The sequence below is a fragment of the Callospermophilus lateralis genome, chromosome 1 (assembly GCF_048772815.1).
Source record: "Callospermophilus lateralis isolate mCalLat2 chromosome 1, mCalLat2.hap1, whole genome shotgun sequence".
Lineage (NCBI taxonomy): Eukaryota > Metazoa > Chordata > Mammalia > Rodentia > Sciuridae > Callospermophilus > Callospermophilus lateralis.
Window position 1 is genome coordinate 5,426,506 of NC_135305.1, and position 24,965 is coordinate 5,451,470.

Consider the following 24,965-nt stretch of genomic DNA (forward strand, 5'->3'; position numbering starts at 1 on the left):
CATATTTTACCTAAGTATTTCCTATTGATGTATCTGAACCCTAACTGAATGGAACTTTGCAGAGTTACTTTACTTCATGTTCTTCACAGTCATCAAAGTGGACAATCCTCCTGGACAGACTGGAGTCTTCCTAGCATGCTGCTCTTCTCACTGTTTGTATTGTCTTCTGATGGTGATCTGGAGAGGAGGGAGGGGACGGCTGTTTGTCTCTCTCCCCTATCTGCCCTTCGTGCCCCCATCCCTAGGTTTCATGGGTCATTTTTCTCCCACCACACCTTGTTGCCTCATCTTGGCTAATGAAGAGAGGGCTCCTCTGCCCTAGAAAGGGAATGCTGTATTTCTTGCTGTGATAAGAAATCTGATATCAATAGGAGAAAACAGTGAAGACAAGAGAGGCCCAAGAAAGGACATGTAGGTACTTTTTAGGACTTGTAAGGACCAAAGGCTAGTGCCATCCCTAACACACAGCAAATTATAACACTCGCCCATGCCTGAGCTTTAGGGTTCAAGGCAGCTGAATTAAAGGAAGATGAGGTCAAAAATGGGAAAACAAAAGGCAAGCTGGGATGTAACTCCATGGTAGAGTGCTTACCTGGCTTGCACGAGGCTCTGGTTCCTGCCAGAGTGAAAAACAACTAAATCATGATTTCATTACATGACAGACTTCATATAAAGTACTTAACAACAATGTATAGCGCAAGGCTCAGAAATGTCAAGACATGGTTGTTGTCATCATTACTGTTACTTCTGTAGCCTTTGAGGAATTGTTTTTTTGTTTGGTTTGGTTTGCTTGGTTTGTTTTTTTAACCAGGGATTGAACTCAGAGCACTTAATCACTTAACATCCCCAGCTCTTTTTCACTTTTTATTTTGATATAGGGTCTTGCTAAGTTGCTTAGGGCCTTGCTAAATTGCTGAGGCTGGTTTTGAACTCATGATCCTCCTGCCTCAGCCTCCCAAGGTACTGGGATTACAGGTATGTGCCACTGTGCCCAGCCAGGAATATTTTTTTCTTGTATAATCTTTCACAATTGATTTCTATTCTTAGGTTCTATTAATCAAGACTTTCAGTGATATTTATTTGAATCAAGGAAAAATTTTTTTTTTTTTTTTTTTGGTTACTGGGATTGAACCCAGGGGTGCTTTATCACTGAGCTACATCTCCAGCTCTTTTTATTTTGTATTTTGATACAGGCTTAAGGACTTGTTAAATTGCTGAGACTGACCTCACCTTTGATCTACCTAACTCAGCCTCCTGGTTGCTGGGATCATAGGTGTGTGCTACTGCACCTGACTCAAAGCAAGGATATTATAAGTAGAAAATAAAGCAGAAAAACGTGAGTTCCATTTTTTAAAAATTAAAATTTTAATTTAACACAACCTGACCTTTTTCTATGCCTAGGAAAGAAAATGATGGGATACATCTAGTTATATATATCACCAATAATTTTCCATTTCTCAAGTCATATTTACCTAGAACAAAAGCCTACTATCACCTCTTCTTATGTCTACTTTTTCTGTGGCAAAATCTTTCCCAAGTTTGTGTAATCTAGAGGGTACTACAAACACAGATTCCAGGAGATTAAATAAAGGACTGTGCTGAGCCCCAGGTACAGAGGACAGCAGGTTGTCAGCTGTAGCAACATATAACCAGGCAAGAAATAAGCCACATCTGTCTAATTTTCAAGACAAGCATGCTGGCTTTCTGCCACTATGATAAGATATCTGACAATATCAACTCATAAGGAAGAAAGATTTTTTTTTTTTTTTTGGCTTAAAGTTTCAGAGTGTTCAATCTGTGGTCAGTGGCTCCATCATTTTGAGGCCCATGGCAAGGCAGAATATCATGGCGGGGACTATGGTGGAACATAGCTGCTTGCCTCAGGGAACCAACAAGCAAAGAGAGACAGGAAGGAGCCTGGGTCACAGCAGCCCCTTCAAGGGCACACACAAATGACCCAACTTCATTCCACTATCTCCCAACAACACCACAGGCTGAAGAAAGAGTCTTAGCACGCAGACCTTTGGGGGACAATCAAGATCCAAATTATAACAAGAAGCTACAATTCTGGGGGTGTTGTTTTGTTTTACAGTAGTGGGTATTGAACCCAGGGGACCTATGTTTCCAGCCCTTCTTATTTTTCATTTTGAGACACAGTATCGCTACACTGCTCAGGCTAGCCTGGAACTTGTGACCCCCCTGCCTCAGCCTCCCAAGTCGCAGGGGTTACAGATGTGTGCCACCATGCCCAACTACAAGACTGTATTTTTTATCTCCAGTCTCCAATTTTTTTGAATCTTAGAAATCAATTACAAAATTTCTAAATATTGTGAGATAAACAAAACACATCTGCAGACCACTGGCTTGTAACTTCTAACTCAATGTATATTCATTTCCCCTTCACAGAGTATTTTAACCCTTTGGATACAAGCTGAATTCAACAACCTACTCCATACAGAGCTGCCATGAGGGTGTCTTCACCTGAACAGATACACCCACCCATCTCCCCCTAAGAAGTAAGGAGGGTTCCTTCTAGTCCAGGAAATGCACTAACAATTGAGAAATAAAACTTTGCCAAGATATTTTGGTAGGGAATTATAAAAATCCTCCTTACAGAAGGGAATTACACATTAAATGTTTAGGCAAAACAGTAACTCCATTTATAAAGGCAAATAATTCCCCAAATCTATTTCAAAAGAATTTGCTAACAAGGGATACAACAGAAGAAAGAATTAAAACAGAATGTTTCTAATTTTCATATCTGAAGAGAGAAATGTAAGATTTTTTTAATATAAAATTGGAAATTAAAACGATGTGACACATCAAAACATTCTACCCTCTGTTAAAGGATTGAAATATACCCAAATGCAGTAAGATGATTGTTTTTGTATTGCATTTTAAGTTTTATAACTCTTCAGTTTTACTTATTATTGTAATATATCTGGTGGCTAAATCCCAGCCAATGATACAATATACTATTCTCTCACTTTGACAATATTGACTTTGTTATTATTGACAGTATCATGGTTTATTTGTTGAATAAAAACACTTGTGATTTTATTGTCTCCTTAGTACAATTAGCATTAAAAGAGGGGCTGGGGGGTTTGGGGTGTAGCTCAGTGGCAGAATGCTTGTCTAGCACGTGTAAGGCACTGGGTTTAATCCTCAGCATCACATAAAAAATAAATAGGTATTGTGTTTCCATCTACAACTAAACAACAACAACAACAAAAAAAAACCAAATATCACATCTTAAAAAAATAAGTGGCAAGGAGGAGTAAGAAAACAACCTTCAGTGGGAATAGATAACCAAATCTTGGAAACAAGAAAATAAATAACATTTTTATATACCCAATGTTGGGTTACAAATTGGTCAAAAGAGAGGACAACTATTCCCTTTGAACTATTGGTTGGCTTTAAGGAATTTGCTGTAATGAAGAGATAATAACCACACCTGAAAAGGCTTCTTTTGATTTGTTAAATTTTAATTTTTATTAAAAAGGTCAGTCTTCCATTCCTACCCTTTACTGATTATACTAAACTACAAAATAATATCGTAGTTCTTCAGTACAATCATGCTAATTGTTTCATGCTGAATTTAATGTTTTAAACGTTGATACACGAATTTGACATATACACATTCTGTACACAAATAATATGTACTTTTCTTTCTTCCCAATGTGTTGGATAAATGTTCTTAAATAAAGGCTGGATTTAAAACGAAATAAAGTTCTTTTGCTGATTTGGTAATGTTTATAAGTTCGGTAAAAAAATATTTCAAAGCACATCATATAGATATTCAATATTTGTTGGCTAAAGATCTGTGTTTGAGCGAAAATGTTTTTGTTCCATCTCATTATCCTACTGTAAGGAAACACTGTAAATAATCACTGTCCAACATTCAAACTGAAGTCTTTCAGAAAACTGGCCCTTAGATCTACACAGTTGGTGACTGTAATTTCACAGCGCGTCACCCTGCTCTGGGGACACTGACGTTATTTGCACGGCCAAGTAACGAACATTAAACAAAGCGTCGCGCTACTGACCACTCACGCCAAGGCCAGGCCGACGCGCACCAGGACCCGTGCGGAGCAGCTCGGGCACCGCGGGCAGCGCCGCGGGCGCCTGCGTCCACACCCACCGTGGGGCGCCGCGCGGAGGCGGCCTCCCGCGGGGACGTGCGAGACGGGAGGGCGGCGCGGCGCGAGCGGCACCGTGAGGCTCGCGCGGACCGCGCCAGGAAAGGCCGCCGTGCTCCGCGCAGTGCCCCCGGCACACAGCGCCGGCCCGGACCGCGCCCGCCGAGGCACGGCGCGGTGGAGGAGGCCGGTGACCGGCAGAGCCCGTCGACCCTCCGCGCGCCGCCTGGGCCGCGGCCCTTCCTGCGCCCGCGCGGATCCCTCCGCGCCAAGTAGTGCGCGGTCGCGCGCGGGAGAGACGTGCGGGGCCCGAGCGCCGCGCCAGGCCGTCGCCGCGAGCCTTGGCTGCCGGGCAGCCCCACGGCCAGCGGCCCCCAGCGCGAGCAGGCGCGAACCAGGGCCGCCCGAGCCGCGGGGCCGGCGGGCGGGAGGCTGGTGTCCCGCCCCGCCCCCACCTCCCCCGGCAGGAAGAGGAAGGGGCCGCGGCCAGACCCGCGGGCCACCCGCCGGGCTGCGCTGGGCGGGGGCGCCCTGGCTTGGGGAGGCGCGTGACCTAGTTCGTCCTAAAGTGGATTTGACAGGTTGTCAGTCGGCTCCCCGCCCCCACCGCCTTCCGGGTCCCTCTCCCCGGCGCGCCCGCGTTCCGGCTCGCCCTGGCATTGGCCTCGCGCCGCCGGGCGCCCCGCCCTCTCTGCTCGCGCTCCCATTGGTCTCCTGCCGTCTGGCACCCCGCCCCGCCCCCAGTCGCCCTTTCGCTGGCCGCGTGCCGCCTGTCGCCCGGCTCGCCTTCCCATTGGCCTCGCGCCGCCGCGTGCCCCGCCCTTCCCCCAGAGCACCCTCCCATTGGCCTCGCGCCGCCTGGCGCCCCGCCCCCTCCGCTGCTCCCTCCCCCGCTGAGCGCGGCTGGCCGCTCGGCTCTCGGTTCCCGCGGGCTTTCCTGGCGACGGTCTCCCCCCTTCTCGCCTGGGGTCTTGCTCCTCTCCCTCTTCTTTTCTCCACGTCTCTCCTCTCCCTCTTCGTTTCTTTACGCCTCTCCCCCTCCTGCTTTCCGCCTGTTCCGGGAGCCGAGCCCGGTCGCCTGGCTGCGCCGTGCAGCAGAGCGAGGCCCCCAGGTCCCTGTGGAACTGCGCTCCACCTGCCTCCAACTCCCTCCATCATCCGACCTGTTCTTTTCTTCACTGCTCATTTCTTTCTTCCCTGAAACAGGAGGCAGATAGTCCCTTCTCCATTCTCCTTGTTTTCAGTCTGTACTGTTTCTCCCTTTCGCCACCCCATCCCACTCCTTGGTTTCCCCCTTGTCCCCGCCCTCCCACCTTCTCCCTAAACTCAGCCCGATGGAACAGTGAGAGGGCGAAGATAAAAATGGCAAATGTCAGTATCAACATTGTTATTGTTTTTGGTTGCTGAAACGGAAGATGAATTGGAATGCCCAAATCGACTCAGACCCAGGACCAAGATTGAGTTCTTAAAATTGCAAGTGAGACTGCAATGACAAAGTTAATTTGCCAGCAAAATTATCAGCTTTTTCAGGCAGTGGGTGGGGGCGTTTAACTCTTATTTTCATTGTTTGCAATATTGAAAATGAAGTCCACTCATGGGGCTGAGGTTCAGGACCAATCTGCGCACAAGTCATTTGGAATAAACAGTAGAAACCTTAATTTAAAACGAGGCAAATTGGCTGGGGGTAGAGCTCAGTGGTAGAGTGCTTGGCAAGATCCTGAGATCAATTCCCAATACTGGAAAAAAAAAATGTGTGTGTGTGTGTGTATGATACAATGAAGAAACAAGTAACTTTCTCAAGATTATTATAGTGGAAGATCTTAAATGTGATCCCAGGTAAGACTCCAGATGGCAGCTCATTAAAACATCCAGAAGGCGGAACAGGCAAGTATACCTTTCCATCTACCACAGGCCATTTCACAAACCTCCCGCTCTGACCTACAAGGCCCAGCCTTAGGGGACCCTTGTTGCCTTTCCAGTTTCACTCATTACATTCCAAGCACACTGAGGACCTTTCTGCCCAAACATTTTTTGCCACAGGGCCTTTGTATTTGTTATTTCTTTGCCCTTCTGGAGCAGCATTTACTCAGACCACCCATGTGACTCAGCTCATGTGTCAACTCAGGGAGGCATTTCTTTCTTTTGATTCTGTACTGGGTATTGAGCCCAGGGGTGCTCTACCACTGAATTACATCCCTGTCCCTTTTTAAACTTTTATTTTGAGGCAGGGTCTCATTATGTTGCTCAGGCTTGCTTCAAACTTGCCATCCCCTACTTCAGCCTCCTGAAGTCTCTAGGGTTATAGGTTTGTACCACAGAGTCAGACTCAGGGAGGCATTTCTGATAACTGTGTCTAAAGTAAATATCCTCCCTGCCCCCAAACCAGGTACTTTCTGTTATATTACCCTGTTATTTCCTTCAGAGCACTTAGCACAGTCTGAAATCATCTTGTTTATTCACTGTGATGGCCTGTTCCCATTCTCCCTCCCACCATTAAGATGTGAACTCTTGGAGGCTGGGGCCTCTCTCTCTCTCTCTCTCTCTCTCAGAACTGTATCTCCAGGACAAGGCAGGTGCTTAACAGTCCTTGATGAATAATAGCCACATTTGCTATAATCTGATGGACTACCAAATTGTCCTTCCTTTCAGATTCTGCCAAAATTGTATAGTCATATCTATAAGGAAGAGAATTTGGAAAATAGCTATGTTCTTTGTTAATAGACTGTTTCTTTGATTTCCTTACTTTACTTCCTGCTATTCCTCAATGAGGAGGAGAGTGAGAAACAAGGCCTGTTGCCCCAAGGCTGCCCTTTTGCCCACTTCTTCTCCAGCTGTTCACAGAATGGAGTCCCTGGCCTTGCCCTTGCCTTGGCCCCAGGTGGGCAGATATTTGGCAGGCAGCTCCTCCCTCCAGGGCAATCTCTGAGGCTCTTTGCTTGGCGAAGGGTTAGAATGGGGGAAGGGAAGGAGTCCTGGTTCACTGTGACCATTTCTGGAACTCAGCTGCTTCCCTGGAGGTGGTAAGTGTCATCCCTGCAGGGCACGAGAGCAGAACTGAAGAAAAGGGCTCCTCCCTCCTCTCTTCTCCCTTCGGTCTCCTCCCTTCTCCCTCCTCCTTCCTCCCTCCTCCTTCTCCTCCCCCTCCTTCTCCAACAAACTACTACAGTTCTATTCAGTAGCTAAGTCTGTCTGATCTTTCTCAGTGTGCTTGGAAATTGTCACATGCTAAAGCCAAGATAACCCCTGGTCAGTTGCTGGAGGGTTGAAATTTAGTCCTACCTATTTCAAACAGTCAGTGGGAGCTTGATGCAGTAACCTCCAGGGGTCCCAGTAACCTCATTTGTCTTTGCTTATCTTATTTGTTCTAGTTTTAGAGATAAACAGCTCATAGGTTTTAATTGCTAAAAACTATCATTCTCAAAAAGAATACTTGGCTTCCTCTCAGAGCTACAGAGAAGCAGCCAGCAAGAGTAGAAGCCAGTGCTTCCTAATGGATGTCCAATAGGAGAGAGTGCCCTTCTGTTCCTGCATATTGGGTCATTCTGGCCAGTTCTGGGGAATGGAAAGTGTGGGGCAGGTTAAACCAACCTAAGCACATCCCTGAGGCAGAGGGGTGGGAGTGGGGATGGAACTGAAGTCTCAGTGCTGTTAGAGGGGAGGGAGCAGTAAATGCTGAGGTGGTATTCTACTGCACGCCTAGAAGCACTTAGCATAGTACAGGGCACTTGCAACAGTTAATACTTGTGAGATACGACTGTGTCCACAAAGGTGACATGGTATGGGAATTAGCTGGCATTGAGTCATTCACTTCAGGTCCCTAATCTGCCACTAACTACTCATCTTGTGATTTCAAATCATGAAATTTAAACAATTTTAGAAACAGAGGAGTTCTTAGAGGTTCCTTCTGTTGTTGAACAGACTTCAAAATTGATCCCTGCAGAAGTTAGAAGTCTGAGTCTGAACTTCTTCCCCTGTGAAGTGAGGCTGACCTGGCCCTGACTACACTCAGGATTATGAGGATCAAATGAGGTAATGTTTATCTGAAGGGTTTTCGAAAGTAGCAAAAAATGCTATTGTTATGCAAAGCATTTTTTTTGTATTATCAATGTAGTAGTGATGCCTCATTAAGAGAAGAAAGGGAGACTGCATTCAAAGGATAAGCTTGCTTGGCTCCGAATGAATAGCAGCTCTGAGATGGAGCAAAGTGTGTGTGTGTGTCCCAGGCATGGCACTTTCTCAGTTGAGGTGGAGAAGATGGATGTCTGTAATTGAGGTGTGGTTCTGGTATCTCAGTGATGCCACTGCTTGATAACGTCCTGCTTCCTCAAATGTTGAAGTATAACACCAAAGAAGCACACTGACGGAAGTCCTGTCCCTTTCTCTGTTTGAAGTTTCCCTGGTTCTGCATTCTTCTCCCTTATCTTGTTCATTTCCCCTCATCCTGTACAGTGACTGGGGGATGTTGGTGGAATGGCCACGGGGTGGGTGAGCAGGTGGGCTGGAAGGGCATAGGTGGGTTGCTAGGCTGGAAGGGAGCGGCAGCCCAGGGGGCTTTGATGAGCAGCTCCCGGTCTGCTCAGGAGTTGTTTAATTAACAACCTTTTTTGGGAGGGGGAGTATCAAAGGGCTTTGGAGACATGGACATTCCATTCTCCCAGGGGCTGTTTCCAATTCTCAAACTTGAATCAGACTATTTTCTCCATCAGACTCAATTTACGTACCTACGCTGACTGCCTGTCTTTAAATCTGGCTTCACCAGGAGGGTGTGCCTGAAGGCCCTGAGGATAAGAGGCTGCTGTGGTAGGTGGCCACACATGGAAGTTGTCCTTGAGTTACTGACTTGGGAGGACATGTCAGGGCCAGGAAGAGGCAGCCTGTTGCAGAGTTTCTTACAATTACCTTTTGCCACCCTCAGATCAGGTCCTCTGAAAAAGAGGTGCCAAGAAGATGGTCATGCGGGAGATTTTTTGGGGGGAACATAATCTTGAAGAGAGCTGGAAGAGGCGGAGAAGCTGACACTGGCCCCAACGCCAGGGATGCTCAGCAGCCTGGGAAGAACACAGTAGTGCAGAAGGCCTCAGCTGCAGTGCAGTTCTGAGAAGGCTTGTGCCAGGCAGACCACCAGGGCCCAAGCTACCATCAGAAGAATCTGGCAGGAACTGACCTTCTTTATTACCGCTCAGTCCCTAGTTGAGAACAGTCCAGTGGAAGGAATGTAGTGGTGGTGGATGCAGAGGAAAAAAGCCAAAAGTCTCACCAATGACACTTCCTGCTGCAGAACCAGGAGGGGTGTTTTCAGTGTTGCCAAACCATCTCATGAGTTTCAGTATGGCTCCACTCATTTATTCATCAGCCTGTCTGCCATTTGTTGGTTGCTGTGGCAAACACACATAGGGCCCTGTCTTTCCCAGCCATCTTCCAATTTTTCATATTTCTATTTTAGTGAATTTTTGTTTCCTGTGTTGGGGATCTAACCCAGGGCCTCATGCATGCTAGACAAGTGCTCTACCACTGAGCTACACACCAGCCCTTAATTCTCTCTCTTTTTTAATTTTTTAGTTGTTGATAGACCTTTATTTTATTTATTTATATGTGGTGCTGAGAATTGAATCCAGTGCCTCATACATGCCAGGTAAGTGCTCTACCGCTGAGCCACAGCCCCAGCCAAATTTCTCATTTTTAAGTGACAGGTATTTCTAAATGTCAAGTTTCCCGGTCTGCTGACCAGGTTGTATTCTGGTGTCTGGGTGGGTCTGTCCTTCCTTCTTTTTTTCCTTCCTATGATGATTGAACCTAGTGGTGCTTAACCACTATCCCATATCCCTAGCCATTTATTTATTTATTTTGAGACAGGGTCTCACAAAGTTGCTTGCTTGTTAAGTTGCTGAGGCTGGCTTTGAACTTGTGATTCTCCATCCTCAGCCTCCTGAGCTGCTGGGATTACATGTCTGTGCCTCTGCACCCAGCTTCTGGGTATTTCTTAAAACTGGGTTAATAATAAATGTTAAAATTGCAATAATATTTTTTTATAATTTTAATATTTTTTAGTTTTCAGTGGACACAACATCTTTATTTGTATGTGGTGCTGAGGATCGAACCCGGGCTGCACGCATGCCATGCGAGCGCACTACCGCGTGAGCCACATCCCCAGCCCAAAAATTGCAGTAATAAACCCAGGTTTACCCTATTTTGTGATCAAAACATAAATAGCTACATTTACTTTCCAACCTTCCATTGTTTCTTTGCAGAATGAGAAGAGATTTTAAACTGTCAGCACTCCTACACACCATTAGATTGGTAAAGTCCCAAATAAGAAAGTTTCTGAGTATTCAGTAGATAGTAAAAGAGGAAAAACTTTCGGGAGAAGGGTACCAGGGATTGAACTCGGGGGCACTTGACCACTGAGCCACATCCCAGCCCTATTTTTTATTTTATTTAAAGACAGGATCTTACTGTGTTGCTTAGTGCCTCGCTAAGTTGCTGAGGCTGGCTTTGAACTTGAGATCCTCCTGCCTCAGCTTCCCAAGCCGGGACTACAGCTTTCTGCCACTGACATCAGGAAAAACTTTTTGAAATTAAATAGTTGAAGTACTCAATAAAGATTAAAAAGAAAGAAAGAAAGAAAAGGAAAGAAAGAAGAGGAATTTAATTAATTTAATTTATGAAGAGTAAACTCAGATCTTGGGGAGAAAATCAGAAACCTCTTCCCAAAACTGCCAGGAAAATTAAATTTTTCCAAGATGAAGAAGAATAGGACTGATCAATCATTTCAGAAGCCAGATAGGAAACAAAAGATAAGCAAATTACTTACTCCTGCTAATGGGTACCATAGAAATTGATAGAAAGGTAGAGACCATAGGAAAAGAAATGAGGAAAAGGGTGAGAAATGAGCAATTAAGGTTTGAAATAAACCAGTGTAAAGATAAAGAATACACAGAAAATGAATGTGGGAGGAGGGAGAAAAAGCAATTGTAACAAATAAATGTATGAGAAATAGAAAATGAAGGAAAATGCAAAAAAAAAAAAAAAGATTAATAGGAATAGTTCCTCTGGGGAAATATTTATATTTCTATATTTTAAAACATTAATCACATGCCCACTCTATTACATAGTACTGATCAGGTCATTAGTATAAAATAAAAATCTACACAAAAATAGAAAAGCTTAGCTTCTGACTATGGTTTTATCACATCAGACTTCTGGATTGTATCTTCATAGTGTAATGTTGAACAGCTGAATAAAGACTTAAATTTCAGCCAGGCCTGGTGGCACATGCCTATAATCCCAGCAGCATGGGAGGCTGAAGCAGGAGGATCACAAATTAGAAGCTAGCCTCAGTAACTTGGTAAAGCTGTAAGCAACCAAGCAAGACCCTGTCTCAAAAAAAAAAAAAAAAAAAAAAAGACTTTAAATTTAAGTAACATCTGGGTATATTTTGAAATGTCTTCTAGGGCTGGGGATGTGGCTCAAGCGGTAGCACGCTCTCCTGGCATGCGCGGGCTGCTGGGTTCGATCCTCAACACCACATAAAAAAATAAATATATTGTGTCCTCCTAAAACTAAAAAATAAATATTAAAAAATTACACTATTAAGATTAAAATAGAAGTTTTTCAATTAAAATGCATGTAGGGGTGAAAATATGAATTGTGTAATATTTGGGTCTTCAACAGGCAAGTCTAAGATTGGCTGATCTTGTTCTTTTTTGGAAAGGAAATATCTTCAGAACTTGGGGTGCCTGCTGAGAGGACAAACTTGGGGAAAGCAGTCAGAGTAGGGACCTCTGCACTGCAGGCTTCTGGAGTCAGTGAGCACAGGAGACAGTATACATAAGTGCCAAGATGTTTTTAAAAATTGATGTTAACCTGGATGTGTAAAAATTTTTTTTTTTTTTTTGTACCACAGATTGAACCTAGGGCGCTTAACCGCTGAGCCACATCCCCAGCCCTACCCCTCCTTTTTTTTTTTTTTTATAGTTGTGGATAGGCATCATGCCTTTATTTATTTTTTATATGCTGCTGAGAAACAAACCCAATACCTCACACATGCTAGGTAAGTGCTCTGCCACTGAGCTACAGCCCCAGCCCATCCCCAGCCCATCCCCAACCCTTTTTTATATTTTATTTTGAGCAGGATCTAACTAAATTGCTAAGTGCTTCACTAGTCTGCTGAGACTGGCTTTCAACTCATGATTCTCCTGCCTCAGCCTCCCGAGTTGCTGGGACAGTAGGCATGCGCTGCCGCATCTGGCAAGTTTTTTGTTTTTTGGTTGTATTTTTGGTTGTTGTTTGTTTATTCTAGAGAGGCAAATATTTCCTGAACTCTCTGGGATGCACTTTCCTTTCTGATCCATTTGGTCAGTTGGAAGAAACTTCTCTGGGACCTTGATTGATTGATTGATTTCAGTGTTAGAAATTGAATCCAGAGCTTCTCACATGCTAGACTCTGCCACTGAGCTACATCTCTAGCCCAACTGCCATTTTTGACACTGTATAATGTTTAAAATTGCATTTCAAATATGTGCTGCAAGACAAAAAGAGTACCACTGTTTTGCCACCTGGAATCTCGTCTATTTAGCACTGTTGTAGCTGATGTCAAGCTCTGGTGGTACTTTAGGGAAGGCAGTTTCTGACTTCTTTGTTCAATATTCACATTCATACAGTTTAATTACTTTTCAAGGCTCAAACTACAAATGTGTAGAAATGTGTGCAGCTATTTTTCTATAACTAAATAATCTCAATATTTGGAAATATAGTCCCTGTTCGCCCAATGGCAGAATTCTTAGTCTGCTAAATTCCAGGCAAACGTAATCCTTTCATGGTTTCATAGTTTTTCTTGATCAATCCTAACCTTAGTCAAATTAATTTTTATGGTGCTGGGGATCAAACTACATAAATTAATTTTTAAAACAACATTTTTATCCCTTTATTTATATGCAGGATCGAACCCAGTGCCTCACACATGTGCTCTGCCACTGAGCTACAACCGTAGCCTCAAACACATCAGTGCTTGATCTCCACCTTCTCTTCTTGTTTACCCATCTTGTTATTCATGGACTGACACAGCATTTTGGTGTCCTATGGTCAGAGCCTGTTTTGCCTTTCTTTTGCCTCTGCTTCAGTTTATAATTCTTTCTCTTCCCATGACCTTGAAATGCCCTTAATTTTCAGGGGGCTATACCCTCAAGTACCTGGCACATATTTCTTGGGGCCAGGGAAACCTTCTATTCTCTGAGGCTGCTAAGGTGCCACAGAACATTCTGCCAGCTACCTTCTTGTCCATCCCACAGATCTTCTCTACTGCTCTGCCACCCAGTTGGCAAGGGAGCTCCCCATGGCTGAGAATTGGAAGCAGAGACTCACCTCTGTTCTCAAACCCCCAGCCTTTCCTGGAAACTCTGTGGCTGTTCCCCTTGTCATCCTTAGAACCACTGGAAGTTGAGCAGGGTCCCTTCTCAGATCTCCTACCACCAGCTCTCATTCCCTGCCTGACCTTCTTCCTCCTTCCCAGTTAGGGAAGAGGAGCTTTAGCCTATATGTTTGTGGTGATGGGGTTGGGGGGGCAGCATTTGATGTTTCGGGGAAGAGAAGTCTCAGCTATTTTTGGAATCTCGGTGTTGAACCTATCACTGATTTTGGCATTTTATTTTATTTTATTTTATTTTTTTAAAATATTTATTTATTTATTTATTTTTAGTTATCGGCAGACACAACATCTTTGTTGGTATGTGGTGCTGAGGATCGAACCCGGGCCGCACACATGCCAGACGAGCGCGCTACCACTTGAGCCACATCCCCAGCCCCAGATTTTGGCATTTTAATAAGGACCACTTTCCCTTAGGTAGCGGCAGGCTCTTAACTATGTAACCAAGAATAAGGGGACATTTTCAATAAATCCTAGTGGGAAAGAGCTTATCAACTAATATTTAACAGCATTACCTCCCTCACATTTATCCAAAAAGGCTAAAGCAGAAATGGAGTGGTCTGGGGATTCAAATGTGCCCATAGTGTCAGTCCAGCCCATGCTGGACACAGGCAGGAATGAAACGGAGGTGTTCTTACGCTTTGGTGTTTGCCTTTCCTCCCACTCAGATGCCTCGGCTTTGGAGCATTCTGGGTTTGCTCCTCTTGTGCATCTCAGCTTTCTCCATTCCGTAACCTCTGCACCAGAGGGTCCTTAGACTGGCAAGCCTGGAAAGTGCAGCCTCCTCATAAGGGGCTCTCATGAAGGGGCTCATTTAGCTGGGTGCAGACCACATAGACAGGACAGCACACTGCAGCAACCCGTCCCTGTTGTGTTGTTTTGTTTTGAATCATACTTCTTTCCATGGTTGGGATGGATGCCTTTTCTCATTTTCCCAGACTCCAGTATGCTCATGGCTGAAGTCTGCAATCGGTGCTTTCTACCAACTCAGTGGACCAGCTTCTTGCCGCTCACCAGCCTCCACCACCAACTCAGGCTCCCAGCTCCTTCTTTTCCCCAAATTTAGAAGTGTCCATTTTTGCTCCCTGTTTTTTCCAAGTCTCATCCTTTGCTCTCTGCTGGGCAGATCAGTTCATAGCATCCTGGTAAAGCAGTGTTGTGAAGCTGAGAGGGATCTGGGACAACAGCCAGGTCCTCCAAAAGCAGCAAGCTTTGTAGGGAATGTGCTCTAGAAATCACCATTTCTGAAACTCTGCTGCTGCTGCACATCTTGGAAGAGGAATATGTAGCCAAGCTCAAAGCAAAGGTATTTGGAGAATTGAGACCTTGCATGCCAGGAGACCTTGATCCTATAACCTCAGAAGCAGGTCTGGATCCAGTCAAATTGAGGTCAAATTCTGATTAACTTCTCCACAGTCAGTAGAAGAAAAAAGCAACTTGATGTCTGAGTCATATGTTTGGACACTAAAGATGACATTCAAAGGGATACTTAAATTCTAGGCATAGTAAATATATAGTAGATAGGGTTTGTTGCTTAAGTCAGTGCTATATCCTCACCCTTTTTTTTTTTTTTTTTTTGAGACAGGGTCTCCCTAAATTGCCCAGGCTGGCCTCCAACTTGCAATCCTCTTGCTTTAGCCTCGCAAGTCTCTGGAATTACAGGTGTGCACCAGTGTGTTCGGCTCTTAATATTAATTTTAACTTGCTTTTATATATGTATAAGTGTGTGTATGTGTGTGTGTATGTGTGCATGTGTGTGTGTATGTGCACACCTAAGGGAAAAGAAGATGGAAGTGAAATGACATAATGTGACTTCCCCAAAATAGATTATTAAAAAGTCCCTGGTATATCACTCTTAGGACATTTAAAATACTCTACATTATATGTGTTGGCCAACATGTGTTTGGGATTTATAACTAAAATGTTCTCTGTGAGCAGGAGTGATCTTTATATCTTCACAAAATAAGCTTGGCTTTTATTTGATTTTAAAAAAAATACTATTTGCTGTATTTCAAAGGGCTGTTTTTAGACAGAGTGTCTCCCTAATCATAGGGATATGTGTCTGGAAATATCCTCAATAGAAGAATTCAGGATTGGGGCAATAAAATGATGAGTAAGAATCTGGGTTTCTTTCTTTTACTTACCAAATGTTTGTCAATTAATTTTTCTAAAGCTCAATCATCTCTTTGGCATCAGAGCAAGTGTCAAGTTTCTTATAAATTTGTTTTGATGGTTAAATAAAATTCATATAAAATGCTTTTGAACCGCTTTGAAAAGTTAACTGTTTGTGTTATAACTATTCTTATGGAACTTGAGACTTCCTGAGAACAATAGGGGGGAGTTTGAAGGCAAGAAATAAATATGAAAGCACTTAAATTCACTAAAATATAATGATAAAGACAAAAACCAATAAAAATATATCAACAATGTCTTAATTTCTTAAATTAGTAATAATGAGTACAGTTCTAACACCTCCATTTATCATTTTTTGTACACATATTTTGTATGCCTTCAGGATTTTTACTTCTTCAGAGTTTCAACAGAATGTTTTAAATTTTGTTTGGTTTTGTGCCAGCTAATCTGCATGCTATAAGATGTTTGATTCCTGAGTCTGACTCTCTCCAAGCGTCCAAAGCTTTGTTGTTTGATTTTAAGAGACTGAAGCTTTTCTTCTCCTAGACACTGCCCTTGGATTCTATTTCTTTCACAGAGAGGGAGATGACTTGGAGGGTTAGAGTAGAAAAGGCTTTGGGTAACAGTATTGACCCCACAGGGCTCCACTGGACCCCTTTACTGCCCAGGAGCATCCAACCCTAGCCCTGGCAGTTGCTGTCTTGCTTATACACCGTGAGCACAGAACTACTGGGCATGTGTGTGCTGTGTTGTTTTTAATATACTCTATTATCTATGCCAGAGTGATTTTTTGTTGTTGTTGTTATTTACCTTTATAGTGCTGCTCATTGAATTCAGGGCCTTGCACATGCTAGACAAATGCTCTACCACTGAGCTATACATCAGCCTCCATTCTTTTTAGAAAAACTTAGCTTTCCACCTGCCCATCAATTTTCTGCCTTGCATATGCCACTGCCAATAAAGAAGTCCTGGCTGCACTGCCTTCCCTGGCCATCAGGTCTCTGGGGCCTTTGGAAGATCTGCCTGGGCCCTCCACTCTGTGATGAATACTCACTCCCTATCCCACACAAACTACTTGACCAAACTGGTGGCCCAAGCTTGCTGGGCTAGTAAGGAGCCAGATGGTAGCTTCAAGCCTGAGTTTAAACACATGTTATACATATAATATACAAACACATATTGTATACAAACATATAAGTATATACTTTAAATATTATGTATTAGGGGCTGGGATTGTGGCTCAGTGGCAGAGCACTTGCCTCAAAAGCATGAGGCACAGGTTCAATCCTTAGCACCACATAAAAATAAATAAAAATAAAGGTATTGTGTGTCCATCTACAACTAAAAAAAAATTTAAAATATTATGTATTGACTATATGTATAGTCTAAAAATGGTATTTTCTCTTTTTTCCAATAACCACAACAGGAATGACTGGCCACTCCTATAAGCTGGATATTTTCAGAGTACCAAAGTGACATCTAGACAAATTTACATATATTAGAGTATCATTCAGAGAATACTCACATCATGGTTGAGAAGGGATTACTGCCTCTCTTTTTTTTTTTTTTTTTTTTCCGCATCCCCAAACTCAGGTACTCAATTTAAAGATCTTATTAGAATTGAATCCTGCTCTTATTATAGAAAGAAACAGAACCTGATGGAGAGAAACAGCAAATGAAAAAGCCAAGACTTGAAAAGGAAATCACTGGAAAAAACTTTTATGTTCCTTCATGTTTTTATCTAAAGAAACTGACTCCCAAAGTACGAAACCCGGAGGAAATAAATAAGGCAAGTATTGATTTTGGGGGGTGATTAGGCCTTCCTTGGCAATCCCCCACTTTATTGAAGATATTGCTACTTGTACATTTGAAGGATTCTTTTCCTTGGGTGAGACAGGCACTCCTTGGCCTTCTTGGAGTCAGGATTCAAGATCTGCTGATTCAGGGAGCTGCTCTTGGCCACCACAATCCCATCTATAGTCACAAGCTGCAGCACTGCTTCAGCCACTGTTTGAAGTCCTTGGGCTTTGGCCATTAGGGTGTCCCACACCCCCTCCTGGGCCACATTTATTATCCCTTCAGTTCCCACTCCAATTAAAAAGTTCCCAGCCTGGTGAATTCCACTCATTTCTGCCATCACCTGTGAAACACCTAAGCCTGCATTCTCTGCCAAGGTTTTAGGAAGAGACCTCAGGGCTTGGGCAAATGCTAGGAAAGCTGGACCGTTTGGCCCTTCCAATTTGCTTCCTTTATCTGAGAGCATTCTGGCCAGGGCCATCTCTACAGCGCCAGCTCCTGGAAGCAGTCTGGGATCTTGACACAGCTGGAAATAGGCATCAATGCCATGGTAGACAGCCTGTTCTGCACCCCGCAGCCCCTCAGCTGTGGCACCCCTGAGGACCAACGTGAGGGCGGGGGTGCCCACAGATTCGCACTCAAATAGCACAGCCACACCGTTTACCAGCTCCTGTCTGTAAATCCGATGGCATTTCCCTGGCTCCAGGGGAGGAAGCAGATAAGTTAACAGGGGGGTGCCCAGCACCTCACTCAGATAAGCCACCTCCTTCCGGAACTTGGCTTGAATCACCATGATGCCATAATTGTCGGCCAGGATGAGGGCTTTCTTATCAATGTCCCCCCATACCACTGCCACATTAATTCCCCCAGCTGCCAGCTGGGCTACTTGCTTTTCTAGTAATTGATCGCTTTCTGTCATAAATTTAGTTAGGTCATTGGGGTTAGAGAGATGGGCAGTTGCTGGTGCATTTGGGTTGGCAGGACCAAAGGGACAGACAAACAGAGCCACTCTGGCACCAGTCAACACTGCGGTCATTTGACCACAGGGTTCTCCGGATATTGCTAACCCTGGGAGGAGGTGCGAATCCTTCAGGGTCCCTCCAGGCAGTGTGCACACTCCAACACGCTCAGGCTTGAAGCTACCATCTGACTCCCTACTAGCCCAGCAAGCTTGGGCCACCAGTTTGGTCAAGTAGTTTGTGTGGGACAGGGAGTGAGTATTCATCACAGAGTGGAGGGCCCAGGACGGATCTTCCAAAGGCCCCAGAGACCTGATGGCCAGGGAAGGCAGTGCAGCCAGGACTTCTTTATTAGCAGTGGCATAGGCCTCCCGGAGCTGGGTGCGAGGAAGCCCCGCCCTCAGGAGGTATTCAGCCTGCTCCAGCAGGGCTTCTATCAGGAGAACCACGAATGCGGTGCCGTCCCCACTGTTTTCTGCCTGTGTTTGGGCTGCTTCTCGGACAAACCTGGCTGCTGGGTGCTCCAGCTGCAGGACCCTGAGGATGGCAGCAGTGTAGCCCGTGCACACAGTTTCCCCATTATCTGTTACTAGGAACTTCTGCCGGCCTTGGGGGCCATAGCAAGGCCGGATGACACTGGCCAGGGTCTGGATTGCAGCTGTGCTGCTCAGCAGGTTTTCTGGTACCCCTCCTGGAGTTCTTTGGCTGTCCTCCAGGCTGGGCCCCAGCCTCTGAGGTAGTTTCAGGGCTGGAAGGACTCTGCTGCCCATGGCCTGGAAGAGGAGACCCCGTGGTTGTAGAGATGCTCTAAGACAGCAGTGGTCTTTGAAGCTATTCTGGGGCTCAGTGGAAGCAGGAATCAAATGCCCATTACCTGATATGTGAAGAAGTCAACCAGGAGAGGCACTCTGGCTCAAGTCCAAGCATGATCTGCAGGACGCTCAGTCCTAAAACCACCCCCAAAACTGATTCTGTAAGGGAGCTGGGCTCTTGGGGCTTCTGATGCTCAGTAGCTGAAATGGGATCTTTAATTGATGAAATCACAAAGTGGCAAATGGAACTAGTGGTAGGGAATGAGGTCACAGAAGGACGGTTAGAATTGGGAGGCCCTACTGACAGGCAACAGCCAGATCTTATTGTCCAGCTGTGGGGTCCACATACAAGGCCAGTGTCATCCAGCCTTGCTCCAGACCCCAGAGTTTCTTATAAGCTGGGGCAACAATTAAGAGGAAATGAGACAAAAATACCTACCCATTTCAGATTCCCAGCAGCTCTGGGGGCTCTTTTATTTGTTTTTGAAGGATAACAGAGAGATGGTGTCTATGTTTTGTTGTTTTACTTTCTTTTGGAGAGCTGTGTAACTCTAGTCGTGTTTTGCTGTCTGCCTGCTTTGCCTTTTTGGCTATCTTACCAGCATGTGCCTGTTTATCAGGTTCCTTCTGGTGTCTATGGGAGGCAGCAACAGTGTATGTACCTGTGCAGCAACTCCCAGTGCCAGTGATGTCTCTAAGCTGGCAACAGGCAGCTCACAAAGGAGGGGAAGATGCTGACAACCTACAAGTCATAAAAACAGAAATGGCTCCAGAGGGTCAGGGTGGTGGAAGACCAGGGTGACCCGAGTGGTAGCCCTGAGGCGGAAATGCTAATTGCCCTTCTTACCCTCAGCCCTTGGGATTTAAGTCCCTCTGGGCTGGGGCTGCAGCTCAGTGGTGGAGTGCTTGCTTAGCATGCACCAAGCCCTGGGTTCAATCCCCGATAACACACATACACACACACACACACACACACACACACACACACAAACACCCCAAAACTAAAAGAGTTCCTGGGTTCCATCCCACCAATGCAAAAACAAACACCCAAGCAACCACACAAAATAAAGACAAACAACAAAAACAAAAACTAGACAAAACAATCTGGGCTGGGGTTGTGGCTCAGCAGTAGAGCACTCTACTAGCATGTGCAGGGCCCTGGGCTCAATCCTCAGCAACACATAAAAATAAACAAAGATTAAAAAACCCCAACAATGTAGGTCCCTTCCTTTCACGTCCTGTCTTTCCTTCTCCTCCCTTTCCTCATACAGAATAATGATGCTTCTTTAATTTAACAAATGTTTCTGTAGTGCCACTGTGTTCAGCACAATGAGAAATACAAAGATAGGAACTTAGAAACTATCAGTGAAACAGATTTGAACCTAATGAATCCAGCATTTGATGGGGGTTAAGGAGAGTACCAGGTGGGACTGATGAACACATCTATCCATTGAGTTAGGGGAAATCGCCCATTTTTCATTTGGAGAAAATTCTTTTTACTTTGTTTATTGGCCAATGTTCTAAGAAAAAATAGGGCTCTGAAACTGACGACACCTTCCAGGGGTAATGAATGATAGGATGGTGGGCATTAGTTTAATATTTCCACAGAGGAGATGACAGCAAGAAAGAAAAGGAAACATGCCATAATGAAAGTTCAATACAGCTAAGGTTAAAGAGGAGATCATTTTGGAGGGAAAAAAACATTTTTCTTTGAAAATTTGATTGCTTTTGTAAGATCATTAATTATAATTTTTAAAAAAAGATTTAGAGGGGCTGGGATTGTGGCTCAGTGGTAGAACACTTGCCTTGAATGTGTGAGGCATTGGGTTCGATCCTCAGTACCACATAAAAATGAATAATAAAGGTATTGTGTCCATCTACAGCTAAAAAAATTTTTAAAAAAAGTATTTAGAAAGTAAAGGTCACTTGGGATCCCAACCTGGAGATAACTATTTTTATTTTTTGATGAACATTTTTACTTTACATGTATTATATGCATGCATAGGTAACAATTTTAAATAAGTAGACTGACACATGTATGCTATTCTGTAATTCTTTTCTTCACAACATTATCCTGACTCAGAGAATGTTTTTAGAAAAATATTATTTTGTCTGAAGACCATGGACAACTATTTAGATCTCTGCCCCACCACTTTTGTTTTCAGTACTTAGGAATGAACCTAGGGGTACTTTCCATTGAGCCCCATCCTCAGTCTTTTTTATTTTGAGACAAGGTTGCCCAGGATGACCTGGAGCTTGTGGTTTTCTCTCAGCCTCCTGAGTCACTGAAATTTTAGGCATGGCTGCCACATACCTGGTTTGACTTCTTTTGATTTTGGATACTCCACAAAAAACAGGCATGATCCTCCATGTCCAGGTTTCTGAAAGCCTGTGATAGCACCAGGTGACAAAGGTTGGTAATGAGGCAAAGATGACTTGCTGTTTTTTTTTTTTTTTTTTTTTTTATTGTTGGTTGTTCAAAACATTACATAGTTCTTGATATATCATATTTCACACTTTGATTCAAGTGGGTTATGAACTCCCATTTTTACCCCGTATACAGATTGCAGAATCACATCAGTTACACTTCCATTGATTTATATATTGCCATACTAGTGTCTGTTGTATTCTGCTGCCTTTCCTATCCTCTACTATGCCCCTCCCCCCTCCCCTCCCCTCTTCTCTCTCTACCCCCTCTACTGCAGTTATATCTCCCCCTTGTATTATTTTTCCCTTTCCCCTCGCTTCCTCTTGTACACAATGGAGTATTACTCTGCATTAAAAAATGACAAAATCATAGAATTTGGAGGGAAATGGATGGCATTAGAGCAGATTATGCTAAGTGAAGCCAGCCAATCCCTAAAAAACAAATGCCAAATGTCTTCTTTGATATAAGGAGAGTAACTAAGAACAGAGTAGGGACGAAGAGCATGAGAAGAAGATTAACATTAAACAGGGATGAGAGGTGGGAGGGAAAGGGAGGGAGAAGGGAAATTGCATGGAAATGGAAGGAGACCCTCAGGGTTATACAAGACTTGCTGGTTTTATGGAAATGTAAAATGCATCGACGAACACAAAATGTAGCAGAGTACACATGTCTACATTGTCTATAAAGATACAGTTTCTTTCTTTCTTTGTAATAGACACTTCTGTAAAGGATGGTTTAGCTCTCTAACATTTTCATATCCAATCCACTTATTGTACAAAGGTGACTAATTGGGAAACTAAGGCAGATAACTGTCACTGTCTCCACTGGGCTTAGAGGGTGGGTACAGGCAGTTAATTGGGCACTTTCCTTACCAGCAATGAGAGCTGTGATTGGAGAAGGCACAAGGTGTAGCCACATCCAGGAGAACACTGAACCGTCTCCATGGGAAGGATGGAAGTGAAGTCTTAAATGAGAACTGAAGAAAATGGGGGAAAAAAGGAGGAACTGGTCAGATGAAAAGAAGAGCATCAGGGCGGTAGTCCTGGAGATTGCAGCTGGTAAGGAGGAAGCAGGTGGGGCGGGGGAGGCAAGCTCTTTTTGGAGGGTGGAGGGACTCTCCACCCATTGAACCAGGTCAAGTAATCTATATTCCACCTGAAGGGTTGTGGGTGAGGTCTAGACTGTTTCTCATGCAAGAGTGTTCAACTTTATGTATGATCCTGTGCTGTGTGACCATAGAGCACAGAAGAGTGATCCTCTTAGCATTGTCAGTGAACACCGAAGATAGCTGATCTCGTCAATTAGGCCCCAAACTGTGTTTGTTGGACTGAACTTTTTGATGTCTTTCTACACAGATCAAACCAACCACAGAATTACCAAATCTCAATTTTACTTTTTACTTTGTGGATATTGTCATTATTAAATTAACTTTGGAGGGTTTTATTCATCCTTCAGGTATATAGATTAGATGTAGAACAAATATAAACAATTTTTCATGCCAGGAAGAGTCTACATATGGTTAGGCCATTATATACATTTTAAAATATCAATCAATCAATCAATCTAACATCTTTCATAATCTAGGCATTGGGGTACTTCTGGGGATGGAACCCAGGGCCTCCTGCATGTGAGGCAACTGCTCTATCACTTAAGCTACATCCCCAGCCATCCTAATAATATATATTTTTATCTGCTAAGATGTGTAAGCATTATTATAGGCTGCTTGGCAGTTTACTGGGCTGAATGATTTCCCTCCAAAAATTCATGTCCTTGCTGGAACCTCTGAATGTGACCTTATTTAGGAATAGAGTTCTTTGTGGATATAATTAATTAAGATGATTAACCCCAAGGGTTGGGATGCACACCAGCCACTAAGAGAAAGGCATGGAAGAGTCTTCCTCAGAGCCTGCTGGAAGAAACAAGTTCTATAGATACCTAATTTGGATTTCTGGCACCTGGAACTATAAGAGAATAAATTTCTATTGTTTTCAGCCACCCCAGTTTGTGGCACTTGGGGATGGCAGCCCCTAGGAATTTAATACAGTGACTTGAGTGCCTAAAAAGATGATGAGCATAAGGAAAGGAGTGGGAGAGGAGAGTGGGAGACCTCGTCACTTGAGAATTTCTAGTCTATTACACTTGCCAGCAGAATGTTTTCTGTACCACCCTATTGTGGATAGACACAGACATCAGCTCTGGCTTCCCTAAATTATGGTCTTGGACACAATGGATGTAATTTTTTTTAGTGTAATTATTATTATTATCATTTTATTTATTTACTGTTAATGTTTAAAATATAAATGACATTATTTAATATAAAAATCAAAAGTTTCTTCAGTTGGTAAAAGAAGTCCACATTAATTAGACAATTCATTATTGGTGTTATCTTTTTTTTATTTTTTAATCTGTTCCAATTAGTTATACATGACAGCAGAATGCATTTTGATTTATTGTACACAAATGGAGCATAACTTTTAATTTCTCTGATTGTACATGATGTGGATATAAATATTTAATCTATTTGCATGTTTTTCCATGTTTATTTTCTCATTGCCTCCTTGTCCTTTTTGTTTATATCATATTGTACTCCTGCCAGGCTTAAAGTAGAGACCCTCAGAGAGCAAGACTCATAAGAAGCACTGCACAATTCCACTTATGCTTCATACTCTCATACTCAAATAAATTTTGAAGATTATTGTTCTGTTTGTTTTCTTCTCAGTTTCTTTCAGTTTTCCAACTCAAGAGTAAAATATATACATTATTGAAGTTTCTTCTTCTGTTCTTTTTTTTTTTTTTTTTTGCGATGCTGGGGATTGAACCCAGGGCTTTGTGAAAGCTATGTAAGCCTTTAACACTGAACTATATCCCCAGCAAGGTTCAATTTTAATGCTAAAAATATGAGTGCAAATGATAATATCTAGAATTTAAGTTTTTATTTATTTTAGAATTTAAGTTTTCACCTATCCTTCCATGGCTGTGAAATTTTGGTTTCAAAAACCAAGAACTACCACAACAACAGCAATGAATCTTGATGAACTGAAGACTTAAGACTTCATGGGAAACCAACAAGAGATGGAAAACATCAGTAGGAAACTTGGAAGAGCTGCAGGGATACTTTCATATTCACTAAAAGCAAAACAATAAAGACTGCACTCTAAATAAAAATCATTCAATGACAGTTAATAAGCCTTCAATTAGTAAGACTGGACCTTTCTATGAAGTTTTATTCACTGTCTCTTGTTTGCTAGACTCTCAAATAATCTTCCCTCTTGTTCT

At 43.5% G+C, this 24,965-nt stretch overlaps 2 protein-coding genes and 1 long non-coding RNA gene across 8 annotated transcripts in view; 1 reads left to right on the forward strand and 2 right to left on the reverse strand.

Moving 5' to 3' along the window:
- The window catches only part of LOC143379104 (uncharacterized), a 52,690-nt gene that overhangs the window by 25,582 nt on the left and 2,143 nt on the right, over positions 1-24,965 (reverse strand). For both annotated transcript variants that reach the window (XR_013155526.1, XM_077109698.1), the window contains exons 2-3: positions 22,562-22,665; positions 21,576-21,650 (exon numbers count right to left, since the gene is read on the reverse strand). Coding sequence is in view for 1 of the 2 variants with exons in the window: in XM_077109698.1 (XP_076965813.1) it covers positions 21,576-21,650; positions 22,562-22,633 (147 nt within the window). In the remaining variant the exon portion in view is untranslated. The remainder of the gene's footprint in view (positions 1-21,575; positions 21,651-22,561; positions 22,666-24,965) is intronic.
- Positions 5,046-24,831, forward strand: LOC143379110 (uncharacterized). Of its 5 annotated transcripts, none has more exons than XR_013088420.2 (5): positions 5,046-5,616; positions 15,146-15,222; positions 17,336-17,482; positions 22,565-22,747; positions 24,286-24,435. It is a non-coding gene; the product is annotated as an uncharacterized LOC143379110 (long non-coding RNA). The 5 variants fall into 5 exon arrangements; XR_013088419.2 differs by lacking the exon at positions 5,046-5,616 and adding an exon at positions 7,139-7,159; XR_013088421.2 differs by lacking the exon at positions 5,046-5,616 and adding an exon at positions 8,000-8,168.
- Cct8l2 (chaperonin containing TCP1 subunit 8 like 2) lies at positions 17,549-19,629 on the reverse strand. The gene has a single exon (XM_076859331.2). It carries the CDS (start codon positions 19,217-19,219, stop codon positions 17,549-17,551), a length of 1,671 nt encoding a protein of 556 aa, XP_076715446.1. The 5' UTR covers positions 19,220-19,629.

Bases quoted from the DNA above. Each gene is read 5' to 3' on its own strand.
- Cct8l2 (XM_076859331.2), bottom strand. From the start codon at position 19,219: ATGGGCAGCAGAGTCCTTCCAGCCCTGAAACTACCTCAGAGGCTGGGG.